The sequence below is a fragment of the Callorhinus ursinus genome, unplaced genomic scaffold (assembly GCF_003265705.2).
Source record: "Callorhinus ursinus isolate GAN/ISIS: 27379988/994484 unplaced genomic scaffold, GSC_fseal_2.0 scaffold15, whole genome shotgun sequence".
In the NCBI taxonomy this organism is placed as follows: domain Eukaryota; kingdom Metazoa; phylum Chordata; class Mammalia; order Carnivora; family Otariidae; genus Callorhinus; species Callorhinus ursinus.
This window is the reverse complement of record NW_027397077.1, coordinates 43,041,840-43,063,100: the sequence shown is the minus strand read 5'-3', so window position 1 is coordinate 43,063,100 and position 21,261 is coordinate 43,041,840. Positions and strand designations below refer to the sequence as shown.

General features: G+C 44.1%; 1 protein-coding gene across 1 annotated transcript in view; it reads left to right on the top strand.

The window, feature by feature from the left end:
* CUNH3orf20 (chromosome unknown C3orf20 homolog) overlaps nucleotides 1–21,055 on the top strand; it is a 117,329-nt gene extending 96,274 nt beyond the window's left edge. Inside the window, exon 16 of the mRNA XM_073901703.1 lies at nucleotides 20,962–21,055. Coding sequence (XP_073757804.1) covers nucleotides 20,962–21,025 — 64 coding nt within the window. The 3' untranslated portion in view covers nucleotides 21,026–21,055. The remainder of the gene's footprint in view (nucleotides 1–20,961) is intronic.
* The last annotated feature ends 206 nt before the right edge of the window (nucleotides 21,056–21,261 follow it).

Below are 21,261 nucleotides of genomic sequence, written 5' to 3'. Positions count from 1 at the left end.
GATGTATCAACTACCAAAATTGAACCAGGAAGAAATAGAAAACCTGACAGACCTATAACCACTAAGGAAATTGAAGCAGTTATCAAAAATCTCCCAACAAACAAAAGCCCAGGGCCAGATGGCTTCCCAGGGGAATTCTACCAAACATTTAAAGAAGAATTAATACCTATTCTCCTGAAACTGCTCCAAAAAATAGAAATGGAAGGAAAACTTCCAAATTCATTTTATGAGGCCCCCATTACCTTGATCCCCAAACCAGACAAAGACCCCATTAAAAAGGAGAATTACAGACCAATATCCCTGATGAACATGGATGCAAAAATTCTCACCAAAATACTAGCCAATAGGATCCCACAGTACATTAAAAGGATTATTCACCATGACCAAGTGGGATTTATCCCTGGGCTGCAAGGTTGGTTCAACATCCGCAAATCAATCAACGTGATACAATACATTAACAAAAGAAAGAACAAGAATCATATGATCCTCTCAATAGATGCAGAAAAAGCATTTGACAAAGTACAGCATCCTTTCTTGATCAAAACTCTTCAGAGTATAGGGATAGAGGGTACATACCTCAATATCATAAAAGCCATCTATGAAAAACCTACAGTGAATATCATTCTCAATGGGGAAAAGCTGAGAGCTTTCCCCCTAAGGTCAGGAACGCGGCAGGGATGTCCACTATCACCACTGCTATTCAACATAGTATTAAGAAGTCCTAGCCACAGCAATCAGAAAACAAAAAGAAATCAAAGGCATCCAAATCAGGAAAGAGGAAGTCAAACTCTCACTCTTTGCAGATGATATGATACTTTATGTGGAAAACCCAAAAGACTCCACCCCAAAACTGCTAGAACTCATACAGATTTCAGTAAAATGGCAGGATATAAAATCAATGCACAGAAATCAGTGGCATTCCTATACACCAACAACAAGACAGAAGAGAGACAAATTAAGGAGTCAATCCCATTTACAATTGCACCCAAAACCATAAGATACCTAGGAATAAATCTAACCAAAGAGGCAAAGGATCTGTACTCAGAAAACTATAAAATACTCATGAAAGAAATTGAGGAGGACACAAAGAAATGGAAAAATGTTCCATGCTCATGGATTGGAAGAGCAAACATTGTGAAGATGTCAATGCTACCTAGAGCAATCTACACATTCAATGCAATCCCCATCAAAATACCATCCACTTTTTTCAAAGAAATAGAAAAAATAATCCTAAAATGTGTATGGAACCAGAAGAGACCCCGAATAGCCAGAGGAATGTTGAAAAAGAAGAACAAAGCTGGTGGCATCACAATTCTGGACTTCCAGCTCTATTACAAAGCTGTCATCATCAAGACAGTATGGTACTGGCACAAAAACAGACACATAGATCAATGGAACAGAATAGAGAGCCCAGAAATGGACCCTCAACTCTATGGTCAACTAATCTTTGACAAAGCAGGAAAGAATGTCCAATGGAAAAAAGTCTCTTCAACAAATGGTGTTGGGAAAATTGGACAACCACATGCAGAAGAATGAAACTGGACTATTTCCTTACATCACACACAAAAACAGACTCCAAATGGTTGAAAGACTTAAACGTGAGACAGGAGTCCATCAAAATCCTAAAGGAGAACACAGGCAGCAATCTCTTCGATCTCAGCCGCAGCAACTTCTTCCTAGAAACATCGCCAAAGGCAAGGGAAGCAAGGGCAAAAATGAACTATTGGGATTTCATCAAGATAAAAAACTTCTGCACAGCAAAAGAAACAGTCCACAAAACCAAAAGACAACTGACAGAATGGGAGAAAATATTTGCAAATGACATATCAGATAAAGGGCTAGTATCCAAAATCTATAAAGAACTTATCAAACTCAACACCCAAAGAACAAATAATCCAATCAAGAAATGGGCAGAAGACATGAACAGACATTTTTCCAAAGAAGACATCCAAATGGCCAACAGGCACATGAAAAAGTGCTCAACATTGCTCGGCATCAGGGAAATCCAAATCAAAACCTCAATGAGATACCACCTCACACCAGTCAGAATGGCTAAAATTAACAAGTCAGGAAACGACAGATGTTGGCGGGGATGCGGAGAAAGGGGAACCCTTCTACACTGTTGGTGGGAATGCAAGCTGGTGCAACCCCTCTGGAAAACAGTATGGAGGTTCCTCAAAAAGTTGAAAATAGAGCTACCATATGATCCAGCAATTGCACTACAAAGATACAAATGTTGGGATCCAAATGGGTACGTGCATCCCAATGTTTATAGCAGCAATGTCCACAATAGCCAAACTGTGGAAAGAGCCAAGATGCCCATCGACAGATGAATGGATAAAGAAGATGTGGTATATATACACAATGGAATATTATGCAGCCATCAAAAGGAATGAGATCTTGCCATTTGCAACGACGTGGATGGAGCTGGAGGGTGTTATGCTGAGTGAAATAAGTCAATCAGAGAAAGACATGTATCATATGACCTCACTGATATGAGGAATTCTTAATCTCGGGAAACAAACTGAGTGTTGCTGGAGTGGTGGGGGGTGGGAGGGATGGGGTGGCTGGGTGATAGACATTGGGGAGGGTATGTGCTATGGTGAGAGCTGTGAATTGTGCAAGACTGTTGAATCACAGATCTGTACCTCTGAAACAAATAATGCAATATATGTTAAGAAAAAAAAAAGAAGAAGATAGCAGGAGGGGAAGAATGAAGGGGAGTAAATCGGAGGGGGAGACGAACCATGAGAGACGATGGTCTCTGAAAAACAAACTGAGGGTTCTAGAGGGGAGGGGTGTGGGGGGATGGGTTAGCCTAGTGATGGGTATTAGGGAGGGCACGTTCTGTGTGGAGCACTGGGTGTTATGCACAAACAATGAATCATGGAACCCTACATCAAAAACTAATGATGTAATGTATGGTGATTAACAGAACAATAAAAAATTTAAAGAAAAAAAAGAATACAAAAACACTAATTCAAAGGGATACATGCTATAGCAGCATTATTCACAATAGCCAAGATAAGAAAGCAGCCCAAGTATCCATCAATTAACGAACAGGTAAAGAAGATATATATATTCAACCGAATATTATTCAGCTATAAAAAATGAAATCTTGCCATGGATGGAACTAGTATAATGCTAAGCAAAATAAATCAGAGAAAGACAAACACCATGTGATTTCACTTGTGTGGAATTTAAGACATGAAACAAGCAAGCAGGGGAGGGAGAGAGAGAGACAAGAAACAGACTCTTATAGAGAACAAACTGATGGTTACCAGAGGGAAGGTGGGTGGGGGGTTGGGTCAAACAGTTATGGAGATTAAGGAGTACATTTGTCATGATGAGCACCAGGTAATGTATGGAATTGTTGCATCACTAGATTGTATACCTGAAACTAATACAACTAATTTTAACTAACTGAAATTAAAAACTTAAAAATCCCTCCCCAAAAAAAGTAGAGACCGGGGTCTTTCAGTGAAAACCCCAGAAAAGCCAGTCCATATGAGTTGGGATAAGCTAGTCTTGGAGTAAGGGCTAATCTAGACCCTCCCTAGTAAAATTTAAAAACAATTCTTGACAAAACTATAGGGACAGAAAAAAATAGATGAGGGGTTGCCTGAGGCGGGGATGACTACAGAGGGCATGAGGGCATTTGGCAGAGGCAGGGGGGTGATGGGATTATTTTATGTCTTGATTACAGCAGTGGATACCTGACTGTATACATTTGTCAAAACTCACAGAACTGTTTTCCATATTTGATAATAAGAATCTCAATGAATCCTAAGCAGGATAAACACAAGGGAAACATCATCCAGGTACATCATAATCAAATTGGTGAAAGTTGATGTTAAAGAGAAAATCTTAAGAAGAATCACAAAGACTCATTATATACTGAAGAAAAAATATGAATGCTGATTTCTCCTCTAAAATAATGCAAGTACTAAAAAAGCTAACCTACTAATTTTATAATCTAGTAAAAATATCCTTCAAGAATGAAAGCAAAAAAAGAAAAAGTACAGTAAATGTGAATGAGTTAAACTCACCAATCAATAGGGACTCTCACATACAAAAACTTGTAAACAAATGTTCATAGCATTATCCAAATGTCCATCAACACATGAATGGATAAACAAAATGTGGTATAGCAATACAGTAAAATATGATTTGGTCATAAAAAGGAATAAAACACCAATACATACTATAATGTGGATGAACCTTGAAAACATTATGCTTAGTGAGAGAAGGCAGACACAAAAAGCCATATATTGTATGATTGAAAATATATTAAATGTCCACAACAGGCAAATCTCTGGAGACAGAAAGTAAATTAGTGGCTGCCAGGGAATGGAGAGGAGAAGACTGCTTAAAGGGTATGGGGCTTCGCTTTTGGGGTGATGAAAGTATTCTGGAATTAGACAGTGACATTGTTACATAACATTATGAATATGCTGAAATATACTGAATTGTATACTTTAAAATGGTTACATTTGTGGGGCACCTGTGTGGCTCAGTTGGTTGAGCATCTGACTCTTGGTTTCAGCTTAGGTCGTGATCTCATGGGTCATGAGATCAAGTCCCATGTTGGACTCCTCACTCAGCAGGGAGTCTGCTTGAAGATTCTCTCCCTCTGCCCTCCCCCGCTCCCTCGCTCTCTCAAATAAATAAATAAATCTTTAAAAGAGTTTTTTAAAAAATGGTTAAATTTTGAATTTTATCTCCATTCTTTAAAATCCATAAACGATTGCTGAAAAAATTTTAAACACTTAAGTAGATACACCATTTCATGTATTACAAGTTTCAATTTATATGGAAATGCAAAAGACCTAGAATAGCCAAAAATATTTTGAAAAAGAAGAACAATATTGGAGAACTTATACTACAGATTTCAAGATAAAGCTACAGGAATTAAGACAGTGTGGTATTGGCAGAAAAATAGACATATAGATAAATGGAATAGAATAGAGTCCAAGATTAGAATCATGTACAGATGGTCCAGTTGATGTTCAACAAAGGAAAAGGTAGTCAGCGGAGAAAGTCTTTTCAACAAATGGTGCTGGAACAACTGAATATCCATGTGGGAAAAAAATTAGAACTTATCTTTACCCCTCACCATTCTCAATAATTAATTCAAAATGGATCATAGATCTTAAGAGCTAAAATTATAAAACTTCTGGAGAAAATATTTGTAATTTTAAGGCAGACAAAGATTTCCTACAACAATAGTAAAAAGTAATGAAAAGAAAAATAATGGACTGGACTTCACCTAAGTCAAATACTTTTGCTCCTAAAAACAAAAACAAAAGCAAAAACAATACTTTCCAAAAAAAAATGGTGCACCACAAACTGGGAGAAAAATACAAATTTCTAGAATAGCTAAAGAACACAATTCAATTAGAGGACAAACAAGTCTATTTTTTCTAACTAAGCAAAATATTTGAATAGACATTTTGTAAAAGAAGATATATGACCAAAAAAAAAAAAAATACCCCACATGACAAGATGTCTACCATCAGTCTTTTAAAGAAATGCAATTAAAACCACAAGTGAGATACTACTAGACATCTATCAGAATGGCTAACAAAATTTAACTGAAAATTTAATAGCTACTGGCAAGTATATGGAGCAACTAGAACTCTCATACATTGCTGGTGGGAATGTAAAATGGTACAAGTACTTTGGAAGACACTTCAGTGATTTCTCATAAAGTCACACTTACATGACCAGAGGAAGAAGCCAGGTTGAGGAGCAGGCTGCAGACCCCATTCTGTGAGGTGTGCCTAGAGAGACTGGGATGGTTCAGCCTGAATCCAAAGCCTCAAGGAGTCTCAGTCACTGTCCCCATTTCTGCAGGGCTATCCCAGGGCTTGACTGTAAAAGAGATGTTATAGACAGGTTTCGAGCATTTTTTCATTGAAATAAGATGAAGTCTCTTAGGCTGAAACCCAAAAACCGTAGTAAGAAATCTCCACGAGGACCACTTTGTCCAAAGATCAATGGGGCCAGAGCTAGAGCCATCAAGGTATCTGCTCCCTAGAATAGAAACATCCACTGAGAGTAATTCTAGTTTCTGCCAGCATGGCAAATGCATGGACTTACTGGCTCCTTCCCTGCAAATCAACCCTAGAGAAACAGTAGCTGACATGATCAAGAAAATATGATCTCAAAGGCCAAAATAACTAACCATTTACTGCAAAAGAAAGACACTGAACAAGAAATACCATCTGAAGCAGAACTGTTGGTAAGATCAGAAAAAAAGTAAGCACAGTCAATATACCAAAGGAGACAAGGAAGTAGTTAAAATAAAGAATAGCACACATATGAGATAAAAGCTGAAGAACCAATTAATGGGTTGGAAGATCAGACTGTGGAGCTCTCTGAGAAAACATCAGGAAAAGCTGACAGTGTATAAAATAGAAAAGAAACACTGAAAGATATGGAGGACAGAAAGAAGTGTGGCTAACCCCAGATTATGAGTCCCAGAAAGGACAGAAAATAGAAATGGAGAAGGGTAACTACCTAAGAAATAACAAGGATTAATATGCCATAACTGAGAAAAATGAAAGACCTTAGAATGAAAGAAATCAGAGTGCCAAACAGAAGAGATAAGGAAAAACACACACCCAGACATAGTAGAGGGAGATTTGAGAAAATCAAACAGAAAATTCTAAAAAAGACCAGATAGAGTAGGCCACCTAAAAGGAGTAAGGATCTGGCTAACATCAGATTTTTCACAGCAACACCAGATGCAAGAAGAATGAAGTAATCTTGTTTTAAAGAATCAAAGGTAAAATACTGTAAGGGTGGGGGTAGAGAAACTAAAGGGACATAACAGTGTGGTAAAGTATTTAGCTTTTTAGAAGGTAGAGTAGATATTGATATGGTTAAGAATTAATAGGAGACAACAGTGGAAGAAGGCAGAGTGGGAAGCACAGGAATCTCTCTGGCCACCTGGACCTGATGACTTCTGTGTGAATTCTAGCAAACATTTAAAGAGCTAATGCCGATTTTTCTCAAACTTCCTAACTCATTCTATAAGGCCAGCATGACCCAAATACCAAAGCCAGACAAAGACACTACAAGAAAACTGCAGACTGATATTCCTTATGAACAGTAATACCTATCCTCCCTCAACAAAATACTAGCAAACAGAATTCAGCATATTAAAAGGATTATCCCATGACACCAAGTGGGATTTATTCCTAGAAAGCAAGGATGGCTTAAAGTACAAAACTCAATTGGGGTGCCTAGGTGGCTCAGTCAGTGAAGCGTCTGCCTTTGCACTGGGTCATGGTCTCAGGGTCCTGGGATGGAGCCCTACATCAGCTGTCAGCCTCCCTGCTGAGCAGGGAGTCTGCTTCTCCCTCTCCTTCTGCCCCTCCCCATCCCCTGCTTGTGTGCTCTCTCTCTCTCTCTCTCAATCTCTCTCTCTCTCTCAAGTGAATAAATAAGATCTTTTTTAAAAAAATACAAAACTCAATCAATGTAATACACCATAGAATGAAGAGGGAAAACACTATGATCATCTCAAGGCAGAAAAAGCATTTGACAAAATTCAACACCCTTTCGTGATAAAAAATACTCACCAAACTAGGAATAGAAGGAAATTACTTCCACATAATAAAAGTCACATGTGAAAAATGCACAGCAAACATATTCCGTAGTGGAAGATTGAAAGCCTTTCTTCTAAGATCAGGTACAAGGCAAGGATGTCTGTTCTCACCAGTTCTATCCAACATAGTACTGGAAATTCTAGCCAGGGTAATTGGGCAAGAAAAATAAATAAAAAGCATCTAAATCGGAAAGGAAGAAGTAAAATTATCTCTGTTGGCAGATGATATGATCTTATACGTAGAAAACCATAAAAGATTCCACAAAAAGCTTTTAGAATTAATAAATGAGGGGCGCCTGGGTGGCTCAGTCGGTTAAGCGACTGCCTTCGGCTCAGGTCATGATCCTGGAGTCCCAGGATCGAGTCCCGCATCGGGCTCCCTGCTCAGCAGGGAGTCTGCTTCTCCCTCTGACCTTCTTCCCTCTCATGCTCTTTCTCTCTCTCATTCTCTCTCTCAAATAAATAAATAAAATCTTTAAAAAAAATAGAATTAATAAATGAATTCATCAAAGTATCAGGATACAGTGAACACACAAAGATCAGTTGCATTCCCATACACAATGAGCAATCTGAAAAGGAAATTACAAAAACAATTGCATTTACAATAGGAGCAAAAAGAGCAAAATACTTAGGAATTAACCAAGGGACTAAAAGACTTGTACAATGAAAGCTACAGAACATTGCTGAAAGAAATTAAAGACATAAATACATGAAAACACTTTAACATTTTATAGGTTGGAAGATTTAGTATCACTAAGTTGTCAATACCCAAAGCAATCTAAGATTCAGTACATCCCTATCAAAATTCCAATGACTTTTTTTTTTCAAAAATAGAAAAATCCATCCTAAAATTGGTATGGAATCTCAAGGGACCCCTGAATAGCCAAAACAATCTTGAAAAAGAACAGCATTGAAGGACTCTCACGTCTTGATTTCAAAACTTACTAAAAATCTACAGTAATCAAAACAGTGTGGGGGGCGCCTGGGTGGCTCAGCCATTAAGCATCTGCCTTCGGCTCAGGTCATGATCCCAGGGTCCTGGGATCTAGCCCCGCATCAGGCTCCCTCCTCCACGGGAAGCCTGCTTCTCCCTCTCCCACTCCCCCCCCGCTTGTGTTCCCTCTCTCTCTGTGTCTCTCTCTGTCAAATAAATAAATAAAATCTTAAAAAAAAACAACAACAACAGTGTGGTATTGGCATAAGGACAGGCATACAGATCAGTGGAATAGAATAGAGACCTCAGCAATAAACCCTTGCATATATAATCAAGTGAATTTTGACAAGGGTGCCAAGACCATTCAATGGAGAAGGACAGTCTTTTCAACAAATAGTGCTGAGAAAACTGGATTTCCACATGCATAAAAGAATGAACGTGGATCCTTACCTAACAACTTAGACAAAAATTAACCCAATATGGATCAAGTATCCAAATGTAAGAGCTGTAACAATAAAACTCCTAGGAGAAAATCATGACAACATTGGATTCAGCAGTGATTTCTTGGATATGACACCAAAGGCACAGCAACAAAAGAAAAAGTAGACAAATTGGACTTCGTGAAAATTTTTAAAATTTGTGCATCGGGGCGCCTGGGTGGCTCAGTTGGTTAAGCGACTGCCTTCGGCTCAGGTCATGATCCTGGAGTCCCGGGATCAAGTCCCGCATCGGGCTCCCTGCTCGGCGGGGAGTCTGCTTCTCCCTCTGACCCTCTTCCCTCTCGTGCTCTCTATCTCTCATTCTCTCTCAAATAAATAAATAAAATCTTTAAATAAATAAATAAATAAATAAAATTTGTGCATCAAAAGACACTATCCACAGAGTAAAATGGCACCCCACAGGATGGGAGAAAATGTTTGAAAATCATATATCTGATAAGGGATTAATAGCCACAGTATATAGTTCATATATATATAAACCTGATTTAGAATTGGACAAAGGATTTGAATAGTCATTTTTGAGAAGAAGATATAAAAAGGAAAAAAAAATTTTTAAAAAGAAGATATACAAAGGGCCAGTGCTCACGTGAAAAGATGATCAACATCACTAATCATCAGGGAAATGCAAATCAAGACTATAATGAGATACCACCTTATACCCATTAGGATGGCTGCTATCAACAAAACAAACCAAACCCAAAGAACCTAGAAAACAGTAAGAGTTGGTGAGGATGTGGAAAAATTGGGACCCTTGTGTACTCATGGTGGAAATGTAAAATGTAAATGTAAAATGGGTGTGGCTACTATGGAAAACAGTATGGTGGTTCCTCAAAAAACTAAAAATAGAATTACTAGATGACCAAACAATTTCACTTCTATGTATACACCCAGAAAGATTGAAAGCAGGGTCTCTGAAAAAAACACTTCTATGTTCATGTTCATAGCAGTATTATTCACAAGAGCTAAAAAATGAAAGCAAACCCAAGTATCTGTTGACAGATGAGTGGACAATCAAAATGTGGTCTATACATACAATGGAATATTATTCAGCCTTAAAAAGGAAGACGATTCTGCAATATGCCTCAGCATGGGTAAACCTTGAGGACATGAAGCTGAGTGAAATGAGCCAGTCACAAAAGGACAAATACTGTATGATTCCACTTGTATGAGACCCCTAGAGAAGTTAAAATCATAGAGACAGAAATTAAGAATGGTGGTTGCCAGAGGCTGGGGAGAGTGGAGAATGGGAGTTACTGTTCAACAGATAAGAGTTTCAATTTTACAAGATGAAAAGAATTATAGGGACGGATGGTGGTAATGGTTGCCCAACAGTGTGAATGTATTTAATACCACTGAACTGGACACTTAAAAATGCTTAAGATAGCAAATTCATGTGTATTTTATCTTTAAAAAATATATTTAAAAACCTGCAGCAAACATTTTTCTTAATGAAGCCACTTTAAATGCATTCTCTGTAAAGTCAGAAACAAGACAAGGGTACTACTGTCAACACCACTATCCAAGAAATATAGGAAATCCTGAACACTCTATGGAAAGAAATAGAAATAGTTCAGGCTATTATTCAAAATAGCAGAGACTGGGTGGCTTGAGCAACAGACATTCATTTCTCACCATCTGGAGCCTGGAAGTGGAGAGCCAGGGTACCAGCATGGTGGGGTTCCTGGTGAGGTCTTCTTCCTGGGCATGGCCTTTCCTGGGGTGTGCTCATAGAGAGTAATCTCCTGTCTCTTCCTCTTATTATAAGGACACTAATCCCAGCATGGGGGCCCCACCCTCAGGACCCCACCTAAACCTGATTGCCTCCCAAAGGCCCCACCTTCAAATGCCATCCCGCTGGGGATCTGGGTTTCAACATATACATTAGGGGGGGTGGGGACACAAACCCACAAATGTTCAGTCCACAGCGAAGAGCTAGAAGGATGTGAAAGGAAATTATAACGTTGTCAGTGTTGGCAGGTGGATTAATCATTTCTATAGAAAAGCCATCCAAGAATCAATAGACAAACTGGTAAGACTCCTGTGGATTCACCAAGGTGCTGGACACAAGAACAACGCATCTAGTCAGTCAGAGAAGCAGTGGGCCAGGTTACAGGCCCAGCAACTTGCGGGTCTGAGAAACAGAATGAAATCTCAAACAATGGCGTTAGTGCTAGGCGTGAAGCAAGGCAAGAGAAAGCAAGAGTGCTTGCCCCAGAGAGGATGGGGGCCCTCTGCTGAGAGCCCAGGAGCTCTGCCCAAGGCCAGGAAGATACAGAATAAATTCGAGGCCAACAGTTGCTGAGCCCCCGACACCCCTCATCCAGAACCCTCAAGCATCTCCCTCATCAAAAATCAAAGCTTGCTTCTCCTAAGTTCCCCTCTGGCTCATGCTTTGAGACTGTGGGCAAGTGACTTTGGTCTCTGGGTCTCCACTTCCTCATCTGTAAAGAGGGTATAATGACAATAAAATCCTCCAGGAATATGGGTGGATTAAATAAAATAATGCAGAGGAAGGGCTTAGCTAGTGCTTGCTAAACATGGATGAGAATAAGTATTTATTCCTAAGGCAATTAAAGAGCCGCCACCCATCCACCCCCACACCAGCCTGCTGGCTGCCTCTCGGCCTCCAGTTCTATCAAGGGTTAAGGAGTTTGGCTGCTTGCCTAGGAGCAGGAATGAAGCCTCAGCCCCAGCAGCTTCTCCCTATCTGCAAGCAATCTCCTCCCGCCCCCCAGCTCAGGCCTTCGGAAATGAAAGCCCCTCTAGGTTGAAGCGCCTCTGCTGGCTGCATCCTAATGACTTTCCCCAGGGAGGAGGTGGGCCCTCCACCCCCGCCCCACCCTCTAGCCCCCCTCCCCCGCCCTGCAGCTTTCTCTTGCTTCCCTGGGTCTTGGGGCTACAGGGACCCCGGAGCTGCCCTGGAGCTGTCAGCTTGCATGTGGGAGAGAGATTAGATTATTCCAGCTCCGGGCCCTGTGGAGTGGAGGAAAGAGAAATGGGGTGGAGGAGCGCTAGGATGGGGTCCTGGAGATGGGGAGTGCTGACAGTTTGGGGGGTACCCAGTCAGTGTGACCAGGCACCCTGGGTCTCAGAGAACCCATCCATCCTGCCATGGGTCTGCAGATTACGACCCATTTTGTGAGCTGTGAAATCCACTGCCTGGGTTGTGATCTGCATTTTAAAAAAGAGAACCAGAATAGAAAATAGAGTGCATTGCATATAATAAATTGACAAGCTTTATTTCCCTCACCGTGAGTATAGTGGCTAAAAACACAGACCCCAGAGCCCACCTGCCCAGCATGCAACCTAAAGCACATTAACCTTCAGGGCCTCAGTTTCCTTATCTGTCCATGGGCACAAGATCAGCACCCACATCCTGGGTTATTGTAAGGCCCAAAGGAGGGATACAGAAGAGCTCAGGGAACATGGAACCACCGTGAGTACTGGCTCTTTTTTTGTCCTCACATGCATTTTTCCTCCCTGGGAGAGTAGTCACAAAAACTTCCTTGAAAGGATTTGAGGATTGGGTACCAGACCTGCTTACACAGAGAATTTTGGGTGCAGCCTTGGGGAGGGGGTTGTTGCTCTTAGCAAATTAGAAAAGAGAATCTTAAGGGAGAAAAGGACAAGCCAGAGTCCCCAGAGGCAGGTCTGCATGTGCACAGCTCTCCACAGCGTATACCACCTGCGGGCCTCCCTTGCCCCAGGGCGGACAAGTTGCTATGGCTGCTGGGATCATTGTGCCCATTTTGCAGATCAGAGTAGAGGCTCAGGGTGGAGGGCATTCTTCCCGGGGTTACTGGTGGCTGCAGGCCTGACTGTAGACACTGACCTGTACTGGCTACTCAAGCCCGCCCCAACTGGGCTCTCTTTTGGGGGTGGGGGGCATGGAAGTGATAGAAATTCCCCTAGTTTCCCAACAACTTGTCACCCAAAGGGAGGAAATAAACTTGGCATCCCTTGTAGTTGTCCATCCTCTGGCCCCGGGTTTGTAGGAGAATAAAGTATCACATGAAGGTAGTTCCCACACGGCATCCAAGTCTGCCAGGAGCCTGCCAGGAGCCCCCCAGGGTCCTACATTTCAGCTAGCATGGGCCTTTGCCAGGAGCAGTGCTTGCTCAGAGATTCCACTAACAGGGCCTCTGCTATGGCTGGGATGACAGCACAGGGAAGAGCAGACCCTCACTGCGGCTGAGCTTGTCCCAGGATCCCAGTGCTGACGCTCAGATCTCTTGAGTGCTGGTGATGGGCCCTGCTGTGTGCTTGATCTGCATCTACACAGCTCTGTCCTGCCCGTTTTACAGGTGGGTAAGCTGAGGCTCAGAGGCTGAGGCAGCACCAAAAGGCAGGCTCCAGAGCCTGTGGGTTTAAGAACTGGGCCCCACGGCCTCCTGTACACAGTTGATCCTCACAGGAATCCTGGGAGGTAGGTGTTATAACCCCTTCCTGCTCAGCCATTCAACTGATTTTTAATGAGCGGCTATTATATGCCAGGCCTTGGCGATGTAATGGTGAAAGGACAGGCAGAAACTGACCCTCACTGAATTTACAAATGAGGAAACCATCTGTTCTTGTCCTCCTGCTGTGTGTCAGGCACCACACTTGCCTGCGTTAGCTCATTGGATGCTCACCTCCATGCCTCCCACACTCATCTATCTCCCCGCTTCCAAATGGGAAGCTGAAAGCTGGGGGTGGGAGAAGGCCTGGCCTGTGACCCCACAGCCAGTCTGTGGTAGAGCGGGATCGGATCCAGGAGTCCATGCCGTGGCGACTGCCTCACTGCCCTCAGAAATCCTCCCTGAGCTACCGAAGCCTGGCTGCTGGCGGGCCAGCCGAGCGTACAAGAGCCGACCCAGCTCCCTCTCTCCTCCACTCCATACCCTCTCTCTCCTCTCGCCATCATGGCACCCTCCTCTCTGTCCTTCAAGCATGCCACTATCCATTTTGCCCCAGGGCCTTTGCACAGCCATTCCCTCTGCCTGGAAGGCTCATTCCCTGGACCTTCACGTGGGCACCAACTTACTAAGGTGAGTCTCAGCTCCTCAGAGAGGCCCCTGCCCTCCCCACTCACATTGTCCTCCACCTCCACCACCCCGGGCCTTGCCAGCACATCCCCTCTTTTATTTTCCTCTTGGTGCCCGGTACTACCTGGTTCTTGTTCAGTTGTATATTGTCTGTCTCCCTAACGGGGATGCAGGTTCAAGGGGCAGGGTTCGGGTTCTAGTTCTAGCCCTATGATGCGGGATCGCCTTGGGTAAGTCACTTCTTTTCTATCAACCTCAATTTCCTCATCTGTAAAATGGGCATACCAACACCTACCTCTCAGCAGGCTGGCGAGGGTGCCATGTGACAGCGGTGTGATATCTGGCGCACAGTAGCTGGGGATCACACAGTTGCTGGTGTTATAAAAGTGCACGCAACAAATAACCTAATTAAGAAATGGGCAAAGGAGCTGAACAGACAGCTCTCTCAAGAAGATATAGGAGGGGCCACGAAACACATGAAGAGGGACTCAATACCATTAGCCAGAGGGAAACACAAATCAAAACCACAAGGAGATACCACTCCACACCCACTGGAATGGCTTTAATAAACAAGACAGACAATAATGAGTGTTGGTGGGGGTGTGGAGAAATCTGAGCCCTCATGTGCTGCTGGGGGGAATATAAATCAGTGGGGCGGGCAGTTCCCCAAACAGTTAAACCCAGAGTTACCGCGTGACCCAGCAAGTCTACTCCTAGGTGTAGACCCAAGAGAAAGCAAAGCGTATGTCCACACAAAAAGCCGTACACGAATGTTCGGAGCGGCAGTATTCGTAATAATGGGTAAGAGTCAAAAAGCATAAACAACTCGGACGTACACCAACGGGTGAATGCATACACAAAACGTGATAGGCTCATCCAATGGAACATTATTCAGCCATAAAAAGGAACCAAGTGCTGACACACGCTACAACATGGATGGACCTTGGAAACATTATGTTAGGGGAAAGAAACCAGATACAAAAGGCTTCCCGCTATATGATTCCATCTATATGAACTGCCCAGAATAAGCAGATCTATAGGGACGGAAAGTAGCTGAGTGGTTGCCCGGGCCTGGGGAGGGTTGGGTGTGGGGGAGTGTGGAGCACGACTGCTAATAAACACAGGATTTCTTTCGGGGGTGATGAAAATGTTCCAAAATTGATTGTGGCAACTCAGTGGATATACTGATAACCACCAAACTGTACACTTTACATGGGTGAATTGTATGTGATATTTAAAAAAAAAAATAGCCCCACAAGGTAAGCTCTCTTGTTAGTGGCCTTTTACAGACAGTCAGGCATAGAGAGATGAGTTAAGTTGCCCAGGATCATAGAGTTAGTTATGGCAAAGGCTGAGATGAGAACCCAGGCCGTCGGCCCCAGGCCCCAAGCTCTTTGTTATTGTGGATCCTGTTTTATCTGAGTGTAGTTGACACACGATGTTAGTTTCAGGTGACAGAGCCATGTTCTTAGCTGCTTTTATATATGACACCTAGGCAAATACTGGAATTCCTAGAGTACATGCCCTTGTAATCTCTAACAACCCAATATGAAGAGCCACTCTTTATTAGACAGACACCTGCCTCATCAGGCGCTCGACAAAGCTCTTCCTCTGAGATTAGCCCATTTTACCACCCCCACTTTTCAGAGGGGGGAACAGGGACAGGGAGGCTCCAGCAACTTCCCCACAGCCAGCTGACAACTAGGCTCGGATGTGAATTCTCCCATCTGACAGACAACCCTTCGCTCCGTCTCTGCCTTCCAGCCACCTCCTGGGAAGCGCATGAAGGAGCCATGGAAACTGCACTTGCTTTACAGGTGGGGAAAGTGAGGCTCGGAGCCAGCAAGTGCCCTCCCACAGCCCAGCAGCCCCTGGGGCTTCCCATTCCCTCCGAGTTGAGGGTAGATTCCCAATTCCTCCTTCCTTTCTCCACGATTGAGTGGTTCTGAATTGGGTGGGTTTTAGTTCTTTCATTCTCCATTATTTCCCCCCAGGAAACAAAACTTGTTAAAAAGAGGAAGAAATAAAAGGATGCGTCGGTTTTCCGTCTGTGGGTGTCATGGGCATGGCCAGTTACAATAATAAAGCAGGAGGCCACAGGGCAGAGGCCAGAGGTGATAGAAGAGCTGCCCCGGGGCAGCGGGCAAAGCTTCTAAGTGAATTCTTCTCCGACCAGATGGGCCAAATGGCTTCTCTCGGAGTGGGAAGGAGGAAGGAAGGAGAAGCATTGTCAGCATCGTTGGGCCAGCCCATCATAAGTACCTACTCAGCCTTGGGACCCAGAGCAGGCATATTTAGAGCCACTGCCTTCTTTAATCCTTATAATATGTGCTTTTAGCTCTCCCTTTCACAGATGGGGAAACTAAGGCCGGGGGGCGGCCTCAGAGACAAAAGGGGCCACGAAACACATGAAGAGGGACTCAATACCATTAGCCAGAGGGAAACACAAATCAAAACCACAGGTACCCAGGTTGGCAGGAACCATGTCCCAGGTATGGCTGGGGAGGTGGTGACGGGGGCTGGGCCAATGTGGGGGCAGATGGTGCTCCTTCCAGGGGCACCCACTTCCATCACGAGGTGCTTACTCACCTGCAGTTGGGGGGCTGAGCTGGAAGGGAGGGATCTCTGTCTCTATCTCTGTCTCTCTGCGCTCCTTCTGCTCACCCTTCCCTCCCCAATACCCCTTTGGCTTCTTTCACTTAATAATGTGTAATGTTCCTCCATGTCTTTTAATGGCTTGGTAGCTCTTTTTTTTTTTTTTTTTTTTTAGCACTGAATAATATTTCATTGTCTGGATGTACCATGGTTTATTTATCCATTCACCTACTGAACAACATCTTGGTTGCTTCCAAGTTTTGGCAGTTATGAATAAAGCTGCTAGAAACACCCATGTGCCGTATTTGTGTGGACATAAGTTTTCACCTCCTTTGTGTAAATACCAAGGAGCTTGATTGCTGGATCATATGGTAAAAGTATGTTTATTTTTGTAAGAAACCACCAAGCTGTCTTACGAAGTGGCTGCACCATTTTGCATCACCATATGAAAGTTCGTGTTGCTCCACATCCTTGTCAGCATTTGGTGTTGTCAGTGTTTTGGATTTTGGCCCTTCTAATCTGTGCGTAGTGTTATCTCACTGTTGTTCTAATTGAAACCTTCATAATGGCATATGATTTTGAGCATCTTTTCATATGCATACCTGCCATCTGTATATCTTCTTTGGTCAGGTATCTGTTCAGGTCTTTTGCCTATTTTTTAATCGGCTTGTTCATTTTGTTGCTGAATTTTAAGAACTATTTATATTTTTTGGATAACAGTCCTTTATCAGATGTGTCTTTTGCAAATACTGTTTCCCAACCTGTGGCTTGTCTTCTCATTCTCTTGATACTGTCTTTCACAGAGCAGAAGTTTTTAATTTAATTTAAAAGAAAAAAAGATTTTATTTATTTATTTGTTTGTCGAGGGAGGGGGAGAGTGCAAGCACAAGCAGGGGGAGCCGCAGGCGGAGGGAGAGGGCGAAGCAGGCTTCCCACGGAGCAGGGAGCCCGATGCGGGGCTCGATCCCGGGACCCTGGGATCATGACCTGAGCCGAAGGCAGAGGCTTAACCGACTGAACCACGCAGGCGTCCCAGAAGCTTTTAATTTTAAGGAAGTCTAGAGAACCAATGATTTCTTTCATTTATTTCCTTGGTGTTTATCTAAAAAGGCATCACCAGACTCAGGGGCATCTGTATTTCCTCCTATGTTATCTTCTAGGAGTTTTATAGTTTTGCAGTTTACACTCAGGTCAGTGATCCATTTTGAGTTAATTCCGGTGGAAGGTGAGTGTGTCTAGATTCATTTTTTTGCGTGTGGATGTCCCGTCATCCCAGAACTGATTGCAGGAAACATCGTCTTTTCTCCACCGTATTGCTTTTGCTCTTCCGTCAGAGATAAGTAGATATTTTGGGGGGTCTATTTCTGGGCTCCGTCTTCTCTTCCAAGGGTCTTTTTGTCTATTCTTTGACTCGTACCACCATGTCTGGATTTACTGGAGCTTTTTTTTTTAATTTTATTTTATGGTATTATGTTAGTCACCATATGGTACATCATTAGTTTTTGATGTAGTGGTCCACGATTCATTGTTTGCGTATAACACCCAGTGCTCCATGCAGTACATGCCCTCCTTAATACCCATCACCGAGCTAATCCGTCCACCCACCCCCCTCCCCTCTAAAACCCTGTTTGTTTCTCAGAGTCCATAGTCTCTCATGGTTCATCTCTCCCTCTGATTCCCCCCCCTCATTTTTCCCTTCCTTCTCCTAATGTCCTCCATACTATTCTTTATGTTCCACAAATAAGTGAAACCGTATGATAATTGACTTTCTCTGCTTGACTTATTTCACTTAGCATAATCTCCTCCAGTCCCATCCACGTTGATGTAAAAGTTGGGTATTCATCCTTTCTGATGGCTGAGTAATATTCCATTGTATATATGGACCACATCTTCTTTATCCATTCTTCTGTTGAAGGGCATCTTGGCTCTTTCCACAGTTTGGCTATTGCGGACATTGCTGCTATGAACACTGGGGTGCATATGGCCCTTCTTTTCACTACATGTGTGTCTTTGGGATAAATACCCAGGAGTGCAATTGCTGGGTCGTAGGGTAGCTCTATTTTTAATTTTCTGAGGCACCTCCACACTGTTTTCCAAAGTGGCTGTACCAACTTGCATTCCCACCAACAGTGTAAGAGGGATCCCCTTTCTCCACAACCTCTCCAACATTTGTTGTTTCTTGCCTTGCCAATTTTTGCCATTCTAACTGGTGTAAGGTGGTATCTCAGTGTGGTTTTGATTTGAATTTCCCTGATGGCTAATGATGATGAACATGTTTTCATGTGTCTGCTACCCATTTGTATGTCTTCTTTGGAGAAGTGTCGGCTGTCGCAGCCACACACGTCTACGGCCATACCACCCTGAACGCACCCACTCTCCTCTGGATTTACAGGAGCTTTATAGCAGGTCTTGAAGCGGGTAGTGTCAGTCCCCTGACTTTGTCCTTCCAGTCTCTTCATTCTGTAGAAGTGTAAATTGAGACATCAAGAAGTTAAGTAACTCGCCCAAAGTCATGCAGTGGCAAAGCAGGATCTGAACTCAAGCCTTTTGATGACAGCAGAGATTAAAACACAGGAAATGGGAAAAGAGAGGAGGAAGGAGGAAGAGAAAAAAAGGTAGGGGGAGGAGAAGAGAATGTCAGAAAAAGAAAAAGCAATGATTTCGCCCCAGGAATACAGACGTGGGTCTCTCCTGCCACAGCTCAGGGGAGGTGGAGCAGAGAGAGGGCGATGGGGAAGAAGCGGCCAGCAGAGGTGAAGCGGAGGGAGGGCCCTGCAGGTGCGCACAGCCTTGGCACACTGGAGTTTTTGCTGGAAGGGAAGGTCTCTGGAAGGGAGTAGTAGAAGGTGTGGTGGGAAAGTGCTAAATGGCCTCAAATGATACCAGCGTAGGACCTTTGACTGCCGGGACCCAGTTCCCGATTTTCCAGAGCAAACCTGTGCCAAGACGCCTGGGACAGAGGTGGGGGGATCAGGAGGGTTGGCAACCCGGTGGCCTCACATGTGTGGCATCACAGTGTCCTCGGTTTAAGGATGCTCCCCACCTGTGAGCCCCAACCGTGAGCACTCGAGCCAGGAAGATTCCCGGGCCATGGACACTTAGCCATAGCGTGGATTTGGGAGCCCGGCATGGCCCTGAGCAGGAGAAATAATTAGGTCTCCTCCCCAGGCCTCCAGGCCAGCCCCTCCTACCTTCCCTGCTGCCTTTGTGGTGGCCCAGACCCCCGTCAGGGCTCCAGATCCAGGGCTGGATCTGCCCACGCTTGAGCTGTGTGGACACACTGGATGACCCTGGTCACCTGCTCCCGAGTTCTGGCACAGTCCAGCCTTGGCACTCCCTGTTCAAAACTCCCTGCTCCCCTTTGCCTTTGCAAATGCTCCTTCCCGTCTTCTTTCTCCCTGTGCCCTCACCTACTTTACTCCTCACATTTCGGGTCTCAGACATCACCTCTCCTAGGAAGCCCTCTCCAAGCCAGGTGGGACTCCATGTCCCTCCTGGGCTTCTGCAGCTCCCTCCTCCCACATCCCATAGGCATGAAGACCTGTCTGCATCAGCCTCCTCCATGGACTCTGCACTCCTCTGGGCAACACCCAAATCTCTTCTGTCACTGATGCCCCTGCTCCTGCCAGGGGGTGTTTGCTGAATGACTATGTGACTGACTGAGGGTATTGAAAGGAAGGAAGCAGGCTGGGAGAGGGTGACAGCCACAGGGCTTTGGTTTTGATCAGCCCTGACCTAGGAGCACACCTGCATGCCCCAGAGAGGACTCCAATATACCCCGCAAGGCTCCCTTCTTTCCCCGGTAATCCCACAAGAGCGCCGGTACATTCACTGCCTGGGTCATCTCTCACCTCAGTTTAGAGGCAGCCCTAGGCTCCCATTTTCCAGCAGTTCTCCCTCCTGGACTGTACTATGCCTGAAATCCTTCATGAGAGCCCTCCTGACAAGAGGCTCCCCTCGGCTGGCACAGTTTATCTGACTGACTCAGGGACGGACAGTGTGCGGATCACCCCCCCCCCCATCTCATTGAAACCTCCTGAAGGCCTCGGGAGTAGGCGCTCTTATGAGACCATTTCGCAGAGGGGAGTGTCCGTGCCATCCAGAGTGAGGAACTCCTTTACCTGGTGCAAGAAGCCTGGGAGTCAGCAGACGTGGCCCAGTACTGCATCAGTGACAAATTTGCTTAAGGACACAACTGGGTTTTGTTGACTGTTTCCTCTACTGTGCAGAAGCTTTTGATCTTGATGAAGTCCCAAAAATTCATTTTTGCTTTTGTTTCCCTTGCCTTTGGAGATGTGTCCTGAAAGAAGTTGCTGTGGCCGATGTCGAAGAGGTTGCTGCCTGTGATCTCCTGTAGGATTTTGATGGACTCCTGTCTCGCATTGAGGTCTCTCATCCATTTAGAGTTTATCTTTGGGTATGGTGTAAGAGGATGGTCGAGTTTCATTCTTCTGTGGAAAACAGTTCAATAGTTTCTCAAAAAGTTAAACTCAGAAGCCAGCAATTCGTGGCTCAGTCGGCTAAGCGGCTGCCTTCGGCTCAGGTCATGATCTCAGGGTCCTGGGATCGCGGCCCGCATCGGGCTCCCTGCTC